Source organism: Salminus brasiliensis, chromosome 11, assembly GCF_030463535.1.
Source record: "Salminus brasiliensis chromosome 11, fSalBra1.hap2, whole genome shotgun sequence".
Lineage (NCBI taxonomy): Eukaryota > Metazoa > Chordata > Actinopteri > Characiformes > Bryconidae > Salminus > Salminus brasiliensis.
In genome coordinates, this window is record NC_132888.1 from 15,293,168 (window position 1) to 15,310,375 (window position 17,208).

General features: G+C 45.9%; 1 protein-coding gene across 12 annotated transcripts in view; it reads left to right on the forward strand.

The window, feature by feature from the left end:
• Positions 1 to 17,208, forward strand: part of msi2b (musashi RNA-binding protein 2b) — a 297,133-nt gene that overhangs the window by 66,619 nt on the left and 213,306 nt on the right. For all 12 annotated transcript variants that reach the window (XM_072691943.1, XM_072691935.1, XM_072691931.1 and 9 more), the window contains exon 6: positions 7,189 to 7,281. In XM_072691943.1, coding sequence (XP_072548044.1) covers positions 7,189 to 7,281 — 93 coding nt within the window. The remainder of the gene's footprint in view (positions 1 to 7,188; positions 7,282 to 17,208) is intronic.

Genomic DNA, 17,208 nt, shown 5'->3' on the forward strand with positions numbered 1-17,208 from the left:
CCGCGCTTGTAAGTGCTTTCAGAGCTACGTCACTGCTTTTGAGCTATAGGTGACTTCTTATTTCGAGGCATATGCCCACATGAAGCCCAGAATGTGTTCCAGGCCGCTTATATGAGGCCTCTTTTAGAGGAAATGAAGGAAATTTTCCGGTTACTGACTTCATAACTTGTGCTTCAGGTCTGCTGTAAAAGAGGGCTGTGGTGAGTGGCCTCAAGAGATGTGTAATAATGACTGACCCCGTTCAGTAAGGGCACATTAGAGGCTGTCCCTTGTGTGACCCCTGACATTGCTTACTCAGGATTTAGCCAGTGCTTTATGTTATCTTTGTGGTGTAGCCTGTTTTAACAGGACTTCATTCAATTTGTAAGGATTATGTTGCTATTGATCAGTGTTTATTGTGAACCCTGTGCTCAGGAAAAGTTATTACATGCATCTGACACGGTCATCTATGCCTCCAAAGGTCGACTGACCCCGCTCTGGTAAAACCAGGACTCCGTGATCCTTATGGTAATGTAAGACTGCGATACCCACGACTGAAGTGCTTGTGTACGCTGATAAAAGTATACGTTCTTTGAGAAACGTTTGGAGGTTCTTTCATTTGAAACTGTGGAGGAACCTCTAATTCCCGAACTGCCGGTGGGCCGAAAGTGTTACAAACTTCTAGTACTAAAGAATAGCCCCACTAGTTGCAGGTGCAGATGTCCCAGTAGTTACTGAATAATACACCTTAGTGTGTTATAAAACTTGCTGCGTTAAGGGGTTAAGGTGCTTTAAGGAACCTTCAAGGAACCTGTATATTCTAAAAACCTTTTCTTGAATGTTCCTCAAAGCACCTTAAGAGGTTCCTCCACGGTTTTTAAATCACTGAGGAAAAATTATTGGAATCCTTAAAAGACCTGCCCTGAGAACCGCCACTACATATTTTGCCTTGTCTTTTCTGTTGAGTTTTATGAATCTGGTCCTATATTTAATATTTCTTGCACAACAGTGGTCATCATAAATCATTAAAAGACCGTTCTGAACTCTGAATATTATATTATGTTCTTACCAACACTTCAGGTTCACTGATGGGGAGCAGATGATCAAGCCTGCCATGATGTTCATTCATAGGGTTGAAAGTCATATTCATAAAGTTGAACGCTGGAACTAATTGACTTGCCTCACCTTACCATCACGGCGATTACGGGAGCTTTCAGAAAGGACCTGCTGTTTAACCTTTTTCTGCTTTCACCTTGGTCTGCTGTTAAACTGCACAGATATGCTTTTAAAAAGGCTAACATGTACATCTGTGGCCCGAACGAATGGGAATAATTGGGCACCGGTCTGATGCTTGAGTTTTCACTGCCTTGGGCTGAGCTAAGTGGCTTGTCAAGGATCTTCCATTGAAAGAGCCAGAGACTTATTTACGTGTATGAGAGGCCCGACAAAAGCCCTTTTGCGCTGTTCCCTGGCAGCCTGCTCCTGCTGCCCTTGTGGCTGTATTTCCTCTAAGCTAGCTGTAGACCCGTTTGGCCTGTCACCTATCATTTGCACTAAGCGTCTCTTCTTCACTCATCTACTCAGTGTAATGGTATTGCGGTTATCAATTAGGGCTCTATAAATACACACTAGAGCCAGGATTGGACCAGTTTTGCCCTGGAGACGGAGTTTGCTTGATTGTATACCCCTGTGATCCACTCCGCAGTTGTTGTATTTGATTTAGTCTAGAAAAGAAAGGCCCTGCACATCCAATTCATTAGTATCCAATTCTTTGCACACCGATACTCCCATGATGTGATGCAAGACTTTTTCTGTCTTTTTTTTTTTTTTGGTTGTCAGTCTGAGGTTGGATTACCTCCTTGATTGTTTTCTTGATGATGTAACCACAAACTGGTGGCTCATGAATAAACTCCGGTTCACACACCTTACACACACAGTTATAGATGAGGAACAATTACAGTGGATCAAATAACGCTGGCCTTGTGCACAGTGGGAGATATGGCACAGATAGAAAGCTGAGATTGAGCGAGCATGCCGTAGGGTTGGGTTGGATTGGTGGTTGGGGAGGGAAGGAAGGGGGGGGGGGTCAGTGCAGCATGCAAATCCAGCGGTTTGGCCAACGTTTACTAATCAGTTAATCTGAGGCCTCAGTCAAACCGCCGCCTCGCCTGTCAATCAGGGTTAGCTCCAGCCGAGGAGGCGCAGAGCCGTTTGGCCCAGCACATTTGAATGTCAGCATTAAAATTCCACATCTCGAAAAATGTGTACAAATTGGAGCTCGGAGGGCTAAATTTAGACGCCGCAAAATGGAATGTGGCAAGCGCGGTGGATTCTGTCACTCAAGCAAGTGACATAGGCTGGCGTGAGACAAAGCGAGGCGGGAGGGGAAAAACAATATGGCTTTCTTTCTCAGTGTGGTAGTCACCGCTCCTGACTGGCTCGCCCGTTTTTAAGCTCGGCCGCCTGTAGTGTGTGATTCGGGAGAAGGTACGAGAAGCCGGCAATCAGCAGTGAATGTGTGATTTGAGATGATGAAGAGGCCCGGGAGGGTGGTGGGGGTTGGGGAGGGGGTGTCTCATTATCTCAGTCTAATCAGGGGACATCCAGCCAGGAAAATGGTGGGTAAAGAGGACTCTGATTAAAAAAAAAAAAAGGCTCCTCGTCAGAACACAAGAGCATCTCTTGTTTTGAGGCTTCTGGGCTTATTTTAGGTAGAGGACCAATGTTAGTCAACCGCAATCAGCGGTGAGAGGCTGCTATGCAGTTAATCAGAAGGACAGAGTAAACATAAATAGAGCATAGTGCAGGCCTCTCCAGCACTCCCTTCGTTGGAGAGGCTGCACTTTACACGAAGCTCAACAGGTTTTTTGGAAGACAACAAGATCTTCATCTCCTCCTTCCTCCTGTTCCGTCTCTGGTGTCTGTTCTTTGTTAAACTCTAAGTAACCTGCATCCTGTCGTTTGTCAAACTGCTCCTTCCTTTCCCTTCCTTTCTTTTCCCCCTCTCCTGCTCTCTCTCGTTCTTTCCCTCTCTCTCTCTCTCTCTCTCTCTCTCTCTCTCTCTCTCTCTCTCTCTCTCTCTCTCTCTCTCTCCGCTGGTTTCTAACTTGATTTGGTGTGTCTGTATCCCAGCGATTGTCCTGTACTCTGATAAGGATCCATGTTTTCAGGGCGGGTTTGGCGGCAGCGCATCTAATGAAAGATCTTAATTAGATCTATTTGTGCCCAAAGGAGAGGAGATGCAATATTAAATTGTCACTCCTATCACATTCCTTCAATTTGGGCTGCAGGATACGTCTCGATCCATTTTATTTCGCCGCAGATAAATGGTGAACTTTGCTGTCACTGGTAGCATCTACCTCTCCACGTCTCTCATGCGAAGCAGGAAAAAGAGACTCGCGTGGTCAGACCAATCCTCTGTGGAACGTAGTCCGTGACCCACTTGGGCTTGAAGGAAGCACAAATTTCAAAGCAACAGATGTGCTTCCTGCTGCACACCACAAAAAGCCTTCCCTTTTTAACTCCATCTTGTGTTTCTCACACAGTTTTTATTTTTTGCCAAATTTAATCGTAGCCAGTAGATATCTTCTCTATCGCTTGACAGGAGGACAAAGGCAAGCCTCCTCCTGATGTTCAAGGAGCCCACCTCCACATCTTTTAAAGCTCCTTCTCCCGTAGTGATGTTGAGAACATGCTCAGAGGCGGATACTAATCGTTTCAATGCGACTGCACAGAAACCGAACTGCCTAGTGCACGCAGTACTTTACCCCTGGAAGTTTACATACTGATATGTATTACTGCAATGTTTTTTTCCCTTTTTCTCCCAATTTGGTACTGCCAATCAACCCATCTGTTAGTAGCGCCCCCTAAAACTAGCAATGCTCCCTAGACTAGGAGGGTAAGGACTTAACACATGTATTTTCCAATACATGCAAAGCCAGCCACCTCCTCTTTACTAACTGGAGCTGATGCCGACAAGCTCAGAGGTAAGCACCGGGCCCCAGCTCTGCTGCACCAGCTAACAGACGCCTGCGCTGGCCAACATCGCTTTAGAAGTGATGAGGGGAGAAAGCCCCATCTACCCACCCAGAGGCACCACGACCAATTGTGCTCTCTCATGACTCTCTGTGGCTCTGAACTTGCGACTGCACGTGGCACTCTACATTGTCAACTCTCTGCACCTTTAAAGAGATTTGGCTATTTAAAAGGAGGCGATCACCCTGCTGTTCGTCCTGCCAAATAAGAATGCAGTCAGTTATCCATTTACTTCCTCTGCGGTCTGCACTGGTGTTAAACAGCCCCTGGCATAGCTGATACCTGCACCCCAACCCCAGTTTTGGATGCACACTCAGGATAGGTGATGCTCCCAGAAATGTGTGTTTCTATGCTAATGTTTCAACAGTTTATCATTAGATGTGCCGAGTGCAACATCTCCCATGAGTCACCTGAATCGCAATGGGATTGACCTGGCGGAACCTGTCGTTCTCCATAAATGATGCTCCTGCTCTTCCAGGACTCCCCTCCCTTTGTAGTTTGTGCTGTGTGCACTCTTCTCAGCTCTGGTAGAAACCTGCAGAGAGACTTGCCTCTCCTGGAGGCTCTCTGGCAGCTGCCACTCTCACTGGAGGAAAGGCACGGAATGTTTTCGAGGCATGCCGAGGCGCATCAAGCATCACTCGGGAAAGATGACAGGGCTGAAACAGCAACATCAGCAGCACCAGACCGAGAGCAACAAACTCTGCCTCTCTGCATAAATCTATACATATCTCTAAACGCTGCTTATTCTCCATCACCTCAAGTGCATCCTAATACCTCAGCCCTGTGCCAGACACACTCTTTTTCATATTCATGGGTTTTTGCTGCCGATTTTTTTTGCCGATTTTGAGATGGTGACAGTTGGAAAATCTTTACTCCCCTCCGTGCTGTCACTCCATGTCCTTCCACCGGCTCGAGACCCATGCCCGTTCCTCGACAATAAGTAATCAGGTTCCTGGAACCCAGTTTTGTTTGCATCACCTTTTCTCCGGCTCCGCTGTGAGCGAGGCTGCCCCTGCAGTGCCTGGCATAGAGTGCTTTGAATTTGCACAAATAATGAGGGGCCACAGTTGGAAGTGAAGGCACCGGTTGTGTGAATCCCCCCAGCAACGAGTGTTCTTTGTCCTGCTCAGGCGTGTAGGTGCAAGACGTACGTATTCTACCCCGTATGGCCCAGTGGGCTGAGCTCAGCACCTCCGCCTGATTAATCACACTCGGCTGCATGTGCTTACATGTAGCCGCATTAGTCTTGTAATGGCTGGAAGTTGGGAAAACTGGTGTGTAGGAGCAAGGTACTGTTGGTACTGAATGGTCCACTCGAACCACTGAGAAATGATCTATGGAATATCATGCTTTTTGCAGTGGCTGCTATATGACACCACAGGTAACGGGGGGGGGGTCATCAAAGGCACTGCAGCTTGAAGGCTATACCGAGACAATAAAAGTACATAGTGTAAGAATGTAGTAGGGTTCCTGAATTGAGACACATGCAAGAACACTTAAAGGCAGCTAGCACAACGTACTATAGGTGCTACTCTCCAATTTCAGCCCCAACAAATCACACCCTCGATTACAGCTGGCTAGCAAGGCCTAACGCTCCCACCCAAGGAGTCTGCGAGCGTCCCTATATACATTATATACATGCAAGTCGTCTCAGAAAGGCTGCTGCACCGACTGGCTCGCTTTCACTGTTGTTGCACATAATCTTGTCCAAGCCGGCAGTCTGAATGCAAATGCCCGAGCGGTGGCAGCAGCAGGATAGTGTGCTTTTGAGACTGAGCTGCAGTCCCGCTAGACCGCTGGAGCAGGAGTGGAGAGAAAAAGCAAAAGCCTGCTGTTGTCTGTTGTCACCATGGAGAGAAATGGACAGAGTAATTGCGTTGTTCCTGGGCCTGAGGAATCCCATCAGCCACGAGCCGGCGCTGTCAAAGGCCATAAAGACGCCACTAAAAATGCAACTCTCCCCTGACACGTTGGGCAGCCTGGGCTCTGAGAAAAACGACAGGGGGAAAGACAGACGGATTAGCCGTGGAGGGCGGCGGATGAGGGTGAAGAACGCAGTAAAAGATGTTGGGGTGGCGGGCAGCCAACACGAAAGGCAGAGGGTGTGCATTTCATTTGCCAGAGATGGCATCCGATGGACGGGGCTGGTGCTGATAAATGCCTCTATTCTTCTCCGGCAACGCAACATCCTTGGAACTCTGCTCCGGTCCACTATAACACCAGAGCCAACCTTTTCCCTCTCCACTTGTTGACAAGGTTGGATACCTTCCATTTCTATCCTTAACTTGAAAAGTGGCATATCACTGCCTAAGGAGCTCGCTTGTTAGCTGCTATCATTGCCCTCTATGATGGGTGAGCTATTTGATCTCAATACTCAAACTCTCAGCACAATTAAGTGTGCTGCGGGAGAAGCCGGGGCTCCCTAAACCCTACATCTCTCCAGCAGCGAGAGTTAATTGTGTTTTGAGAAATGTTCCAGTTGTGTAACCTGGGAGATCTGTAACCTCTAATGCTGCTGTCTGTCTCGTTGAGATCTTGCTCAGCAGAACAGACCACCGTGCACCTCAGAGAAAGGGAAACTTTTCAGCACCTTTGTTTTTTGGCTCCATTAGCATGTCTTTGAAGGTCCATCAAACTAATGCTTCACTGCACTGCTGCTGTTTCTCTGTTATTTTATTTATTTAATGTTGGGTTTTTCTCATCATAAAAAAAGTTTCTGCCCCAGTTTCTCTACAATGGACCATGAGAACTAAGAGGTCCTTTCACTGCAGCGATATTTGCAGCTTAGGTGTTTTCTCTTGGTGTCTAACAAAAATGTGTTAAGTCTAGGTGTAATGTTAGGGGAAGGAACAGGTAGTGACTATGACTACAGCGGTGGGTACAGAAGGCAAGGTGTTACCCAGTCCCTGGGTGCTTCTCTCACATCTCTGCTAATCGCACACTGTGCCACCTCTACATGCTCCTGGGGAGGGTGGAGGGGTGGGGGGTAAAAAAAAAAAAACAGCAACAACAGCAACAACAAAAACCAAAAACTGGTCATCTCCCAGCTCTGTCTGGCTATGAGCGTCTTCCACTTCCCTTTGGTGTGGGTTTGTTGTGTTTTTTCCTTTGGAAGTGTGCTCTGAAATGGTTTCACATGGGCTTAATCTCTTGTCCTCTCTTCTCTTCCAGATGGTCACAAGAACAAAGAAAATATTTGTAGGCGGATTATCAGCTAACACAGTAGTTGAAGATGTGAAGCAGTATTTCGAACAGTTTGGCAAGGTAAGATCCCCTTGTTTGTTGATTTCATGGAGAGATGCCTCTGTGTATGAGTGTGTATGTATGTGTGTGTGTGGGTGAGTGATTGGGGGAACTGTGTTCCTCAATGGGCTCTTTCATGTGGAGGCTTTCAAACCAGCCGTTTCAGATGTTGACTTTTGTAGATGAAAAGCCTCCATCCCTGCACCCCTTGTTTTCACTTAGCCTTCCATGTTAGCTTTAGTTAGATGTAGAGTCTTGACCGAAATGCCAAAGAGCTTTGTCCAGACATGAATGGCGAGAGCATCGCGACTAGAACCGTCAGCCTCGTATCTTCAAGATGCAGTGCTAAGACCTTAATTTGGTCCTGATGGCTTTGGCTTCGTCCTTGGCATATTAGCTTGTTTCTTTGTTTTCTTCCGGTCAAACCTAATTTTCGGTTGCCTTTGTTTTTTAATCAACACTGTCTGAATGGAGGAACCCATTTAATCAGATGTTTGCTTACATTCGTAAATGTCTGGTGGACGTGTTCGGAGGGCAGCAGTGCTGTCAGTAAACAACCAGGCTACAAAAGTTTAATTAAACAACTTTATTGAGAGATTTGTTTTGCCCCTGAAGTCATAAGTCACTGCATCTTTTACACCTAGGGCCTACATTTATTTCAAGTTATTGTCAAGGCTGTGTCTCGCTGTCCGCCGAAATCAGGGGGTAGGTTATTGGAATGGACCGGGAGATCCATTAACGCCGGAGTCGTCCATTGCAGTGTTGGTGTTCTGTTGTTGTTGGGGTGGTGAAAGATCAATTAATGAACTGTCGTCTTAATAAAGTTAGAGGGAAGCTGGTTTTGTGAGAGCTGCTTTCTCTTGGGGTGAAACGTAATTAAATGTGGGGATGGAACCCCTCCTCCCATACGCTATATGGGCAAAAGTATCGGGACACCTGCTCATAACAATTATTCTCGAAATCAAGGGCATTAAAAAGAGTTTATCTTGCATTTGTTGGAGTAACTGTCCCTGCTGTCCAGGAAGAAGGCTTTCTTCTAGCTTTGGGAGCATTGTAAAGGTGTTGGCAGGTAGGATGTTGGCTACCACCACCTCACCTCACCTCACCCCGCCCCAACTCAACAGCTTATCTTAAAAGTATTGGATGGAGCACCGTCATTCCAGGGGTAGCTTTATACCCCTTTAGCCCACACCTTGCATTAGACATGGTGCCAATAGGATTAGGCTTTGAGTGCATCTTAAAGTAGCTGAATGCACTCATTAGAAAGGGTGTCCACATACATTTGGACATATAGTGTATCTATTTTTCTATAGTGTGTGTTTGTGTGTGAAAGGTCTAGGGGAGGTCTCTGTGTGATTTGTCAGAGATGTGAAAGCTGTTGGTTAATTTGTTGCAATCTCTTGAGGACTCTGCATGTCTGCCAACACACAGGTTTTGCCATAATGGCATAGGATAAGATGGTACTTTGCTAGAGGTGTGTGTGTGTGTGTGTGTGTGTGTGTGTGTGTGTGTGTGTGTGTGTGTGTGTGTGTGTGTGTGTGTGCGCTTGTGGGTGTGCTTGTGCATGTGCAGGCCAATTAATTGTGCCTTTGCAGGCATAGAGCGAGCTTCCTGGGAGGAGAGCAGGTGGCATGGGGCAGGAGGGTCACAGGATCTGTCTCTTTGGATGCGATGCTCTTCCTGAACCCTTTCTCTGTTCCATGACAGCTTACACTTCAGGAGAGAGACCACACACGCACTTACAAACACACATACACACTCACACACCTTTCAAGAAACACTGAGGGGCATTCATTTCACACCTCTGCAGAATTAAGACCCTTAAAAATCCTTTCATGTAGGTGTTTTCAGTTGAGACTGCTTTACTATTACATGCTGTTTCTTTGTACTAAGAGACTCATATTTCAAGTGAAAGAATTAGTAAGTTTAATGAGTTGTAATTTAGGAAATGTCATAGAAAATCTGTTGGCTACACTTGACTTCATGAGTTCATTATTTTGTTCGAGCCTGCAAAGTAACAGCACTGAAGCTGTTCAACATGTAGTGCCGTCACTATCAATTACATTAGTAATCAACCCATTGTTTTATTGAGTAATCAGGGTTTTTAGAGAAAGTCAAACAATAAAAATGGGCTAAACTGAACACTGACGAACCATGCATATGTATTAAGAGTCTGAAATACACTTTTCGAAGAAAGATTAAAACTTTACAAAGACTTGAAATATAAAAATGTGGCCCAGAGTGGTCTAGTAGACTAAGGTGCTGTGAGGACCGCTGGTTGGAATCCCAGGTCATGCTGCCTGCCATCAGCAGACGGAGCCAGAGGGAGCACAACTGCCTTTGCTTTCTCTTGGTGGGTAGATGTCTCCCTCTGTCTGCTATCATCATACATCTGCTATAGCATGGGCATCTGCTAGCAGAGGCATCAGAGCAGGAGACCTGGTGCTTGCCTCTGGGGCATTGGTGACGGAGGAGGCATGCATCAGTCCTCACCCTCCTAGTGTTGCGAGCGTTACATGTGATAGAGGTAAAATAAAATAAAAAATACACATATACACACACATTTTAATTGATTCGGATCAGCAATTTGTGACAAGCTTAGGTTTTGATAAGCAAATCATACAGTACATGGTCGTGATGATGAGCAGGTTATTCGGAAACTGCACGACTTTACATTTGTAGTGATGATTAAGCAAAAGCATGCACTCCACACCCCTTCCCCCTCCACTGCCAACCTTTCAGGCGGCCTAATTAGATGGGATGGCTTATGCTTAGTCATAGGTTTATTGTAATCGGCTTGGAGCGTGTCTCCAAACAAAGTGCACTTATTTGGCTAAGCTGAAACTACTCCTGCTTTCTTCGTCACTGCCGCCCCCCTTCCCAGCCCCTCTGTGTCCTGTTTTCCTTTTAAGTTGTGCTGGACTTTGCCATCCTGCTGTAGCTTGGCTTTGGTTTCATTAGGCCGGAGAGTTGTTTCCAAGCCGTTGCCCAGCCACAATCAGGCCTTTATGCCTCCTCTGCCCCGGTTCCCATATCGCCCTGGGTGAGAGCCAGCCCCTGCTGTATCAGAGGGAACTTTTAACCTCCTCTGGCCAAGAGAGAAAGAGCTCACTGCTGGGGAACAGAGCTGAGGCAGGGCTGCACAAGGTGTGTGGGTCTGAAAAAATAGCTTGCAGGTAGAGGCGAGGGGAATTAACACACAGTTATGGTGTTCTTGGGGGCTATAGCATGTTTTTCGAGTACATTTACAGTAGGCAGTAGGGATGCACTATGAAATCGGAGTGTAGCCGTTTTTCCCTCATTTTCTTATTTGTAACCCTGTACAAATATGTTTTTATGGTGATAATCCAGGTGGATTTAGTCCAGATTTCTACATTTTATTCATCTATATACATTGACCTCTACAAATATGTAGATGAATATTAAATATATTGCCATTGACCCACAACAATTCCCATAGTGGTGCAAACCTTTTATTTGTAACTGTAATCTTTTTGTTTTTTGTATAATCATTCTGCATGTTTGGTGCAATAATCCTTCTGTTAAGGAAGATTAAAAATATGTTGCATAGAAAAAAACCCCCCAAAACAATCAGTAGTAGCAGTCCATTTTCATAGAATGTTCTCGACCTTCTTGGGTCTTGGAAGTGTTTACACCTTGCTGTTCTTGTTGATGCCAGGTGTAAACAGGCCCATAGTGTCAGGAACCAGCTCAGTAAGTTTAGTTTAGTTAAGAATTTCAAAGGCATGTTTAATAATTCAGGCAAATAATGCAGTGCTAGGCTAGTATAAGGCTACTTGTTAGCTACAGTAGTATCAGAGCTCTAGTGAAAAACAACATGCAGGCCTTAGACAACAAACACATCTTGAGTGATTGACTATGTTTGTAGTAATAGAATTTTTTTTGCCAAACTTCTGCTTTATATAAATACAATAATGCAGCATTTTGGAAAGTGTTCTAAAGTGTTCTAAAAGAAACCATCAAACCAAATGATCTGGAAGTGCTGATTTTATTTCCCTCTCATCTGCTGATCAGTTTTACAGTTTAACAGATTTTTATTCACTTTTCGAGCCATGCTGTAACGCGAGGGAACGGACAGGTATAATGACTACTCTGGTGATGCGATGGGCTCTGATGTTGCTGTAATGAAATGTCATGTGTTCCCCTTTCCCTCCGTGCAGATGTGCGAGGGAGAGATGTGCAATGGCGACAAGGGGAGAGAAAAAAAGAAAGGAAAAAAAAAAGTGAGTGTGGGCTTCCCGTAATGACAGCATTCAAAGAGCTCAGTGTTAATTTAACGTACCAGGTGAACCGCTAACATTTAATAACAACGTTTCGATTCACCTCAGGCACAGGTAATAAAAACAGTGCTCCGCTCTGTTAGCACCTAGCGCGAGGCTTCTCGCATCAGTGGGCACTTAAAGTCCGATTTGATAAGCTCATTTAATGGGGGGTGTTTATGGATTCGCTGTTCGGAGTGTACCTTGGAGGCTTTGTCACTCTATACGCAGTAAGACAGTGGGTGGAAAACATGGCAGTGCTTTAGCGGCCAGATCTGTGCTGGCAGACGGCCAAAGCTGTCCTTAAGACGAATCAGTCTAAACTGGCCAGACTCGAGCGCAACATAAACAGTCATAAAAGTGTCTGGCAACAATGTGCAAACAAGCTTAAGGTGTAATTAACACCTAGATTATGCTAATAATCTATCATAATTATGCTGTCCTTTAGGTTGCTGTTATTGCTCTTAATCACTGCACACATTAAAGTGGCTCAAAGAAGATTTTCAGTGGCATGTCCTGTTTTGATTGACTTACCTAAACCTAAAGCAGCTTAACTCAATTTTTTTGCATTACGTTAAATAAAATGGTAACATTCCAGCCTGTAGGGTTAGCTCAGCTAGGAACCAGGAACCTTTATCCATGGGTTCCATGTTGGCAGCACGTATGCATGCCCATCGGGGTCCCAACAGGGTCAGTGATGGGACCAGAAAGGGTTAAACATGGGCCTCCGTCTAGGTTGTACACTGTACAAGGGGCCTAGATGGGACCCATGTGAGATTATGGTGGGTTGTAATGATGGGGAAACACATGTAACAACACATGTACAAACCCGCTCAGAGCCCATTCCCACCTGGGACCCACCTTCCACCCATGTGAGCCACACATGAGGGTGTTGGCTGGAATACAGCCACAAAAGGTGGGAAACCTCTACAATTTAAGAATCTGGACAAATTCAGAGTAATTTTCTGAGTGATTTTAAAACATTATACTTCTGGGAAACCTGGTAATCTTTTGGTCCTGGTATGCCACTCTGAATACATATTTATGATTTAATACAAAAGTGGGATTCTCCATAAAACTTGCTGTCTTGATGGATGTTCATCATAGCGGTTTGACTACAGAAACGGATTACACTACGTTGTATGCATATATATATGTATGTATTTATAGATTTTTATTGGCTATGGATTTATCTGATAGTTTGCATCATAGACACTTACTTGTTGGATGTTCAAGCTCCTGTGTTTTCATTTTTTTATCATATTAGTGTAGCAGACTTTGGTTATATTCTGTAGATAGACTTCACAGGTTAATAGAATTTTTCAGTTTTTCTCATTGATGAAAGTTAATGTGCGTGTGGGTCAGTGGCCTTATCTCTGAGCCATGTGCGCTGTTCTGGCCAGTGTCCTCTGCTGGCACTAAAGGGTTAGTGGTAATTCCCGCAGGAGGGGTTTTGCAGAGCCCGTAGCAGAGCCCTTAAATGTCCTCCACACATCAGTGCCTTCACACAAGCGGAAAGTGGCTAACAAAAGGTAGAAAATCCTTAAGACGGCGGAAATACTCAATCACGAGCTTGGCGCTCTCCAGTGCCCTCTGGAGAGTAGGAGGGAAACAAATGAGGAGTTAGTGAGGGATGAAAAGAGAAGGAGTGGAAAAAGCGGCGGCTCTCCTCGGCCTGCTCCGGATTAGTTCTGAGATGATGCTCGCTCGTCTCCACCTCCTCGCCCTCCGTCCCTCGCTCCACCCCTCCCTTCCTCTCTTGCGCTCCCTCCACCCGTCCCTTCCGCCCTGCGGAGTCGCTCCCAGCCCCGCGACTGTGTTTGTTTCGCTACAGACTCTTTAACAAGCTCTCAAAATGGTTTTCATAGCGCCTGTGCCAACCAGTGAAACCAAATCTTCTTGTGAAGATTGAAAACACAATTGATTTTGGTGCGGGCCGCCGGCCCAGACGGCCCCCTATTCGGTGGCACAGTCACTGATCTCTCGCAGCTCCAGATTGATCTCTGTTTCTGCCTCCTTCGCTCCCCCCTCCTCCACCCACCCAATAGGTTTTGGGGCTGTGTCACACCTGGAATCCGTCTCTTACCTCAGCGCACCTTTTAACCTCTCCCGCTCGCGGCGACTTCCCGCTCCGGGCTTTGTTTGCCAACCTCTTCCTTGTTCTGAGGGGCTTTTTTTTTTATTTAGAAAAAAAGCCTAATTGAATTTGAATTTTACTTTTTTTAATGCACAGAGAGGTTAATATGTCTTGTTTTAATGGCCTCGAGCGCAAAAGAGCAGCTCCGACTGTCATCTTAACAGTTAGCTCGTGTGATCTTTTGAAGCAGGTTTGCTGGAAGAAATAAAGAAACCCACCATGCACCCAGAATATTTCTCCCCAGCTGTAGGGGCTGCTGCGAAGCTTTAAAGCCGGTAAAATCACTTGCGGTTATGGGCTCTAAAATGCGAGAAATGAAAGCGAACAGAGCATGCTGTTTGGGGAAAAAAGAGACAAATGATTTAATATTTTCCCTGACCTTTGTTTGCTCTGAGTATTGGCAGTGTTTCCAGGAGTCAAGGGGGGACGATTTTTAAAACGCCCACTCGAGGATGGGAAGTTAAACGGCTTCTTGGCAGCGATTTCCATTTTAATTCTGTCTGCCGTGCTTTTTCTTCCTACCTCTCTTCCCTCCTTGCGCCTCTAATTCCCAAGCTTGTAGTGCGGACCCTCACTAATACCGTTTAGAACCCTCCTTCACTAGATGGGCCGTCGTTGAATTTAGGACCCTTTGATTTATCAGAGTGCACGGCCTGTAATCTTGATTATTAAAATAAGGGATGAAAGGACGGTTATTTTTGGCCTGCAGACGATCATTTGTTTTAACAGCTGCTTTTTTTTTTTAAGTTCATTATTAAACCATTAGACTATAAAGACAGTGTATGTGCTGCAGTTCTGTTGCATTAAATACTGTTTTGTTTATTATTGTTCTGTGATGTCTTTCTCCAAAAGCAGATAAATCAATAAGGTGGGAATCCATCAGATCATCAAAGGAAAGGAAAGCTTTTTCTCTCATTTATCAGGGCTTGATTAAAGAGCTTTTTCAACATGCTTGTAAGTTAATCTTACCTTCTAATCGCTCTATTTACTAATTGCTTGTCCCTTTAAAGTCCCTTGGCACTAAGATGATTTAGTGAACAACAGGACTGGACTTGAGAGCTTGTTGGGAGCGGTCTTGTACACCAACTTCTCTCTTGACCTGAGCTTGATTTTGGTGCAGGACTGAAACATTCATCAAAGTAGTTCTTGGAAAGCCAAAGAGATTTGGTAGGTTCTCAAACACTGTGTTTCTTGCAGCGTTGATCTCGGTGACAGATGGCTCCTGGAGAGCATTGTAAGAAAAACTCAACCTCTTTCAACTGTGAGAAGTCTACAGACAGCAGTATTGCAGCTCTCTTTGAGTCTCCTGTTAACCACCAAAAGAAACAGCCCTTGAACTTCACGTTTTCAGGCTCTCATGTCGTATTACTGTATATTTTCTGTTCAACAGCAAGACGCCGCATCCTTTTCAAGGGGACCTAATGTCATTGCTCCTTTACTCGGGGTCCACCTGGTCTCGCTTTATCCAGGTAAATCTTCTGAATGGGGTCCCTCTGGGTAAGCAGGGATTGCCTTGATTGCCTTTGAACTGAGTCATTGGATAGTGTGTGGAAACACCTCCCTGGCCAGGCACTTCTGTTTAAAAGACCGGCTATTTTAAGAAGATTGACCATGATTGAAGAGGATTTGCAGGCCCTGCTAACATGAGCAAATCTCTGAGAGATAGCGCTGCCTCAATCTGTGGGCTATTGGACGGTGCGAGAGCTGTAAAGGTAAGCTGATGGGATGAAGTGTAAAGGTAAAATGCTTCTCTCAGATTGCCCACATTTTGAAGATTTTTGTCACAGATCTGTCGGGGCTTTTGGCTCGGGCCCATCGGCTGCGTTGAGCGGCGCTATCAGATTAGCTTTGGCTGGTCCCGCCGAGCCTGAAGCGGCGCAGGGGCCGATTACAATCTCCTCCAGCACTTTCTAGGCATGGAGTGTGCCAATTAAATCAGCCCGCCGAACTATTAGGATTTAACAGTGGAAATAAGGCCTATTTCCAGGGAGACTGTGGCATTTCCAATCCCCAGCGAGTGCCACCCGCTCACCTGTGGAGGTGGCCTTGGAGTGGTAATAACTTTGGACTCAGGGGGGCTCCTGTGATCTTCAAGCTCGAGGAGCTAGCTTCTGAGATGTGGCCTGAAATAAGCGTTCACCTGCCAGGCCGCCTCTCGGTGAGAGAGCCACTGCTGTGTCCAGGGCTTCTGTGAGCTGGGAGGAAGCCTGCAGGTGGCTGATATTCCACAAAGCCGTCCAGGAGCATGAAGCAAAGGCGGCGTTTGATTGACAGCCCCCTTTCAGGCTTGCTGCCTCTTCAAAAAATCGGTCGCTAGAAAACAGGATTACGGGTCCGTAATTCAAACTGTCGTTTGTTGTGAACTTTTTTGAGGCGTTTTTATTTATTTTATTTTTTTTGGTACTTTAGAGGGTTTGCCTTCGAAGGAGATTGATACGCTTGTGTCTCATCAGCCCAGAAGTGGTGCATGCAAGAAAATAGCGTGGCTCAGTGTGAAAACAGTCGGTATGAGTTGGGGTGAAGGACGGAGAGATAAGAGGGAAATTATAAGTGTTCCTCCAAAACACGATTGTGCTAACAGCGTGGAGACTGATTTTGTGGAGAGCTGCCCGCGCATTAGCATACTGTCACACATCGTGCTAGGCTAACGGACAAAAAAAGAGAGACGCAAAACAATGTCCCACTGGGATAACTATCTCCCGCACTCGAAATGATTCTAAAGCTCTTGGTAAATGGCCTTGTTTTTACATCTCCCTCTTTCCTCTGCGTGCTGACTGGAAGGCAGGGCTTGTTTTTTTTTCTGGTTTTTTTTTTTTGTGTGTTTCCATCTGCAGCTTGATGCAAAGCTTTAATGAAGCCTCAAAGGTATTGAGCATCATATACAATTACTGTGCTTACATGGCGGAGAATGAGTGTGTAAGTCGCACTTACTGGAGCCCAGAGCCGCGCAGGGGGGCTCTGGTGGAAGTCTGCCAGCGCAAGAGAGAGACTAACACATCAGGAGGAGAAAACACCATCCAAACACACACACACATACACACACTCACGCACACACACGCATGCACGCACAATAATTAGACAGAATTCGCTATGAGACGCAGCCTCTCTGAAAGGGCATGTCCTTTTAAATGAGTGTCAACAACGGTGGGGTTCTGCTGTGTTGGTTTGCTAGATGGGGAGATAGAGTCGGGGGGAGGAGAGATAGATAAATGGATGAGGCAGATCGGATTGATAAATAGATCCGCCGCATGCCGGCAGCGAGTGGATGTGTGTGCCAGCAAGCTCTCCGCGAGTGTTCTCGTTGTGTAAGTCAAGTGCACAAGGAAACGGTGAAGGACTTGCCAGACTGCAGTACTAATTAACTGAAATGCCAGCGCATTACCTGCTTCCCCTCCCCCACCAAACAAACTTTTCAAACCATCTGCACTCCGGGGGGGGGGACTTGGGGCCAGCCATGATGAGATGCTACTGTACCTGCCATCAAGGAATGCTTTATGGCTCAGCATACGCAATAGGGGAGATGGGTTCGCA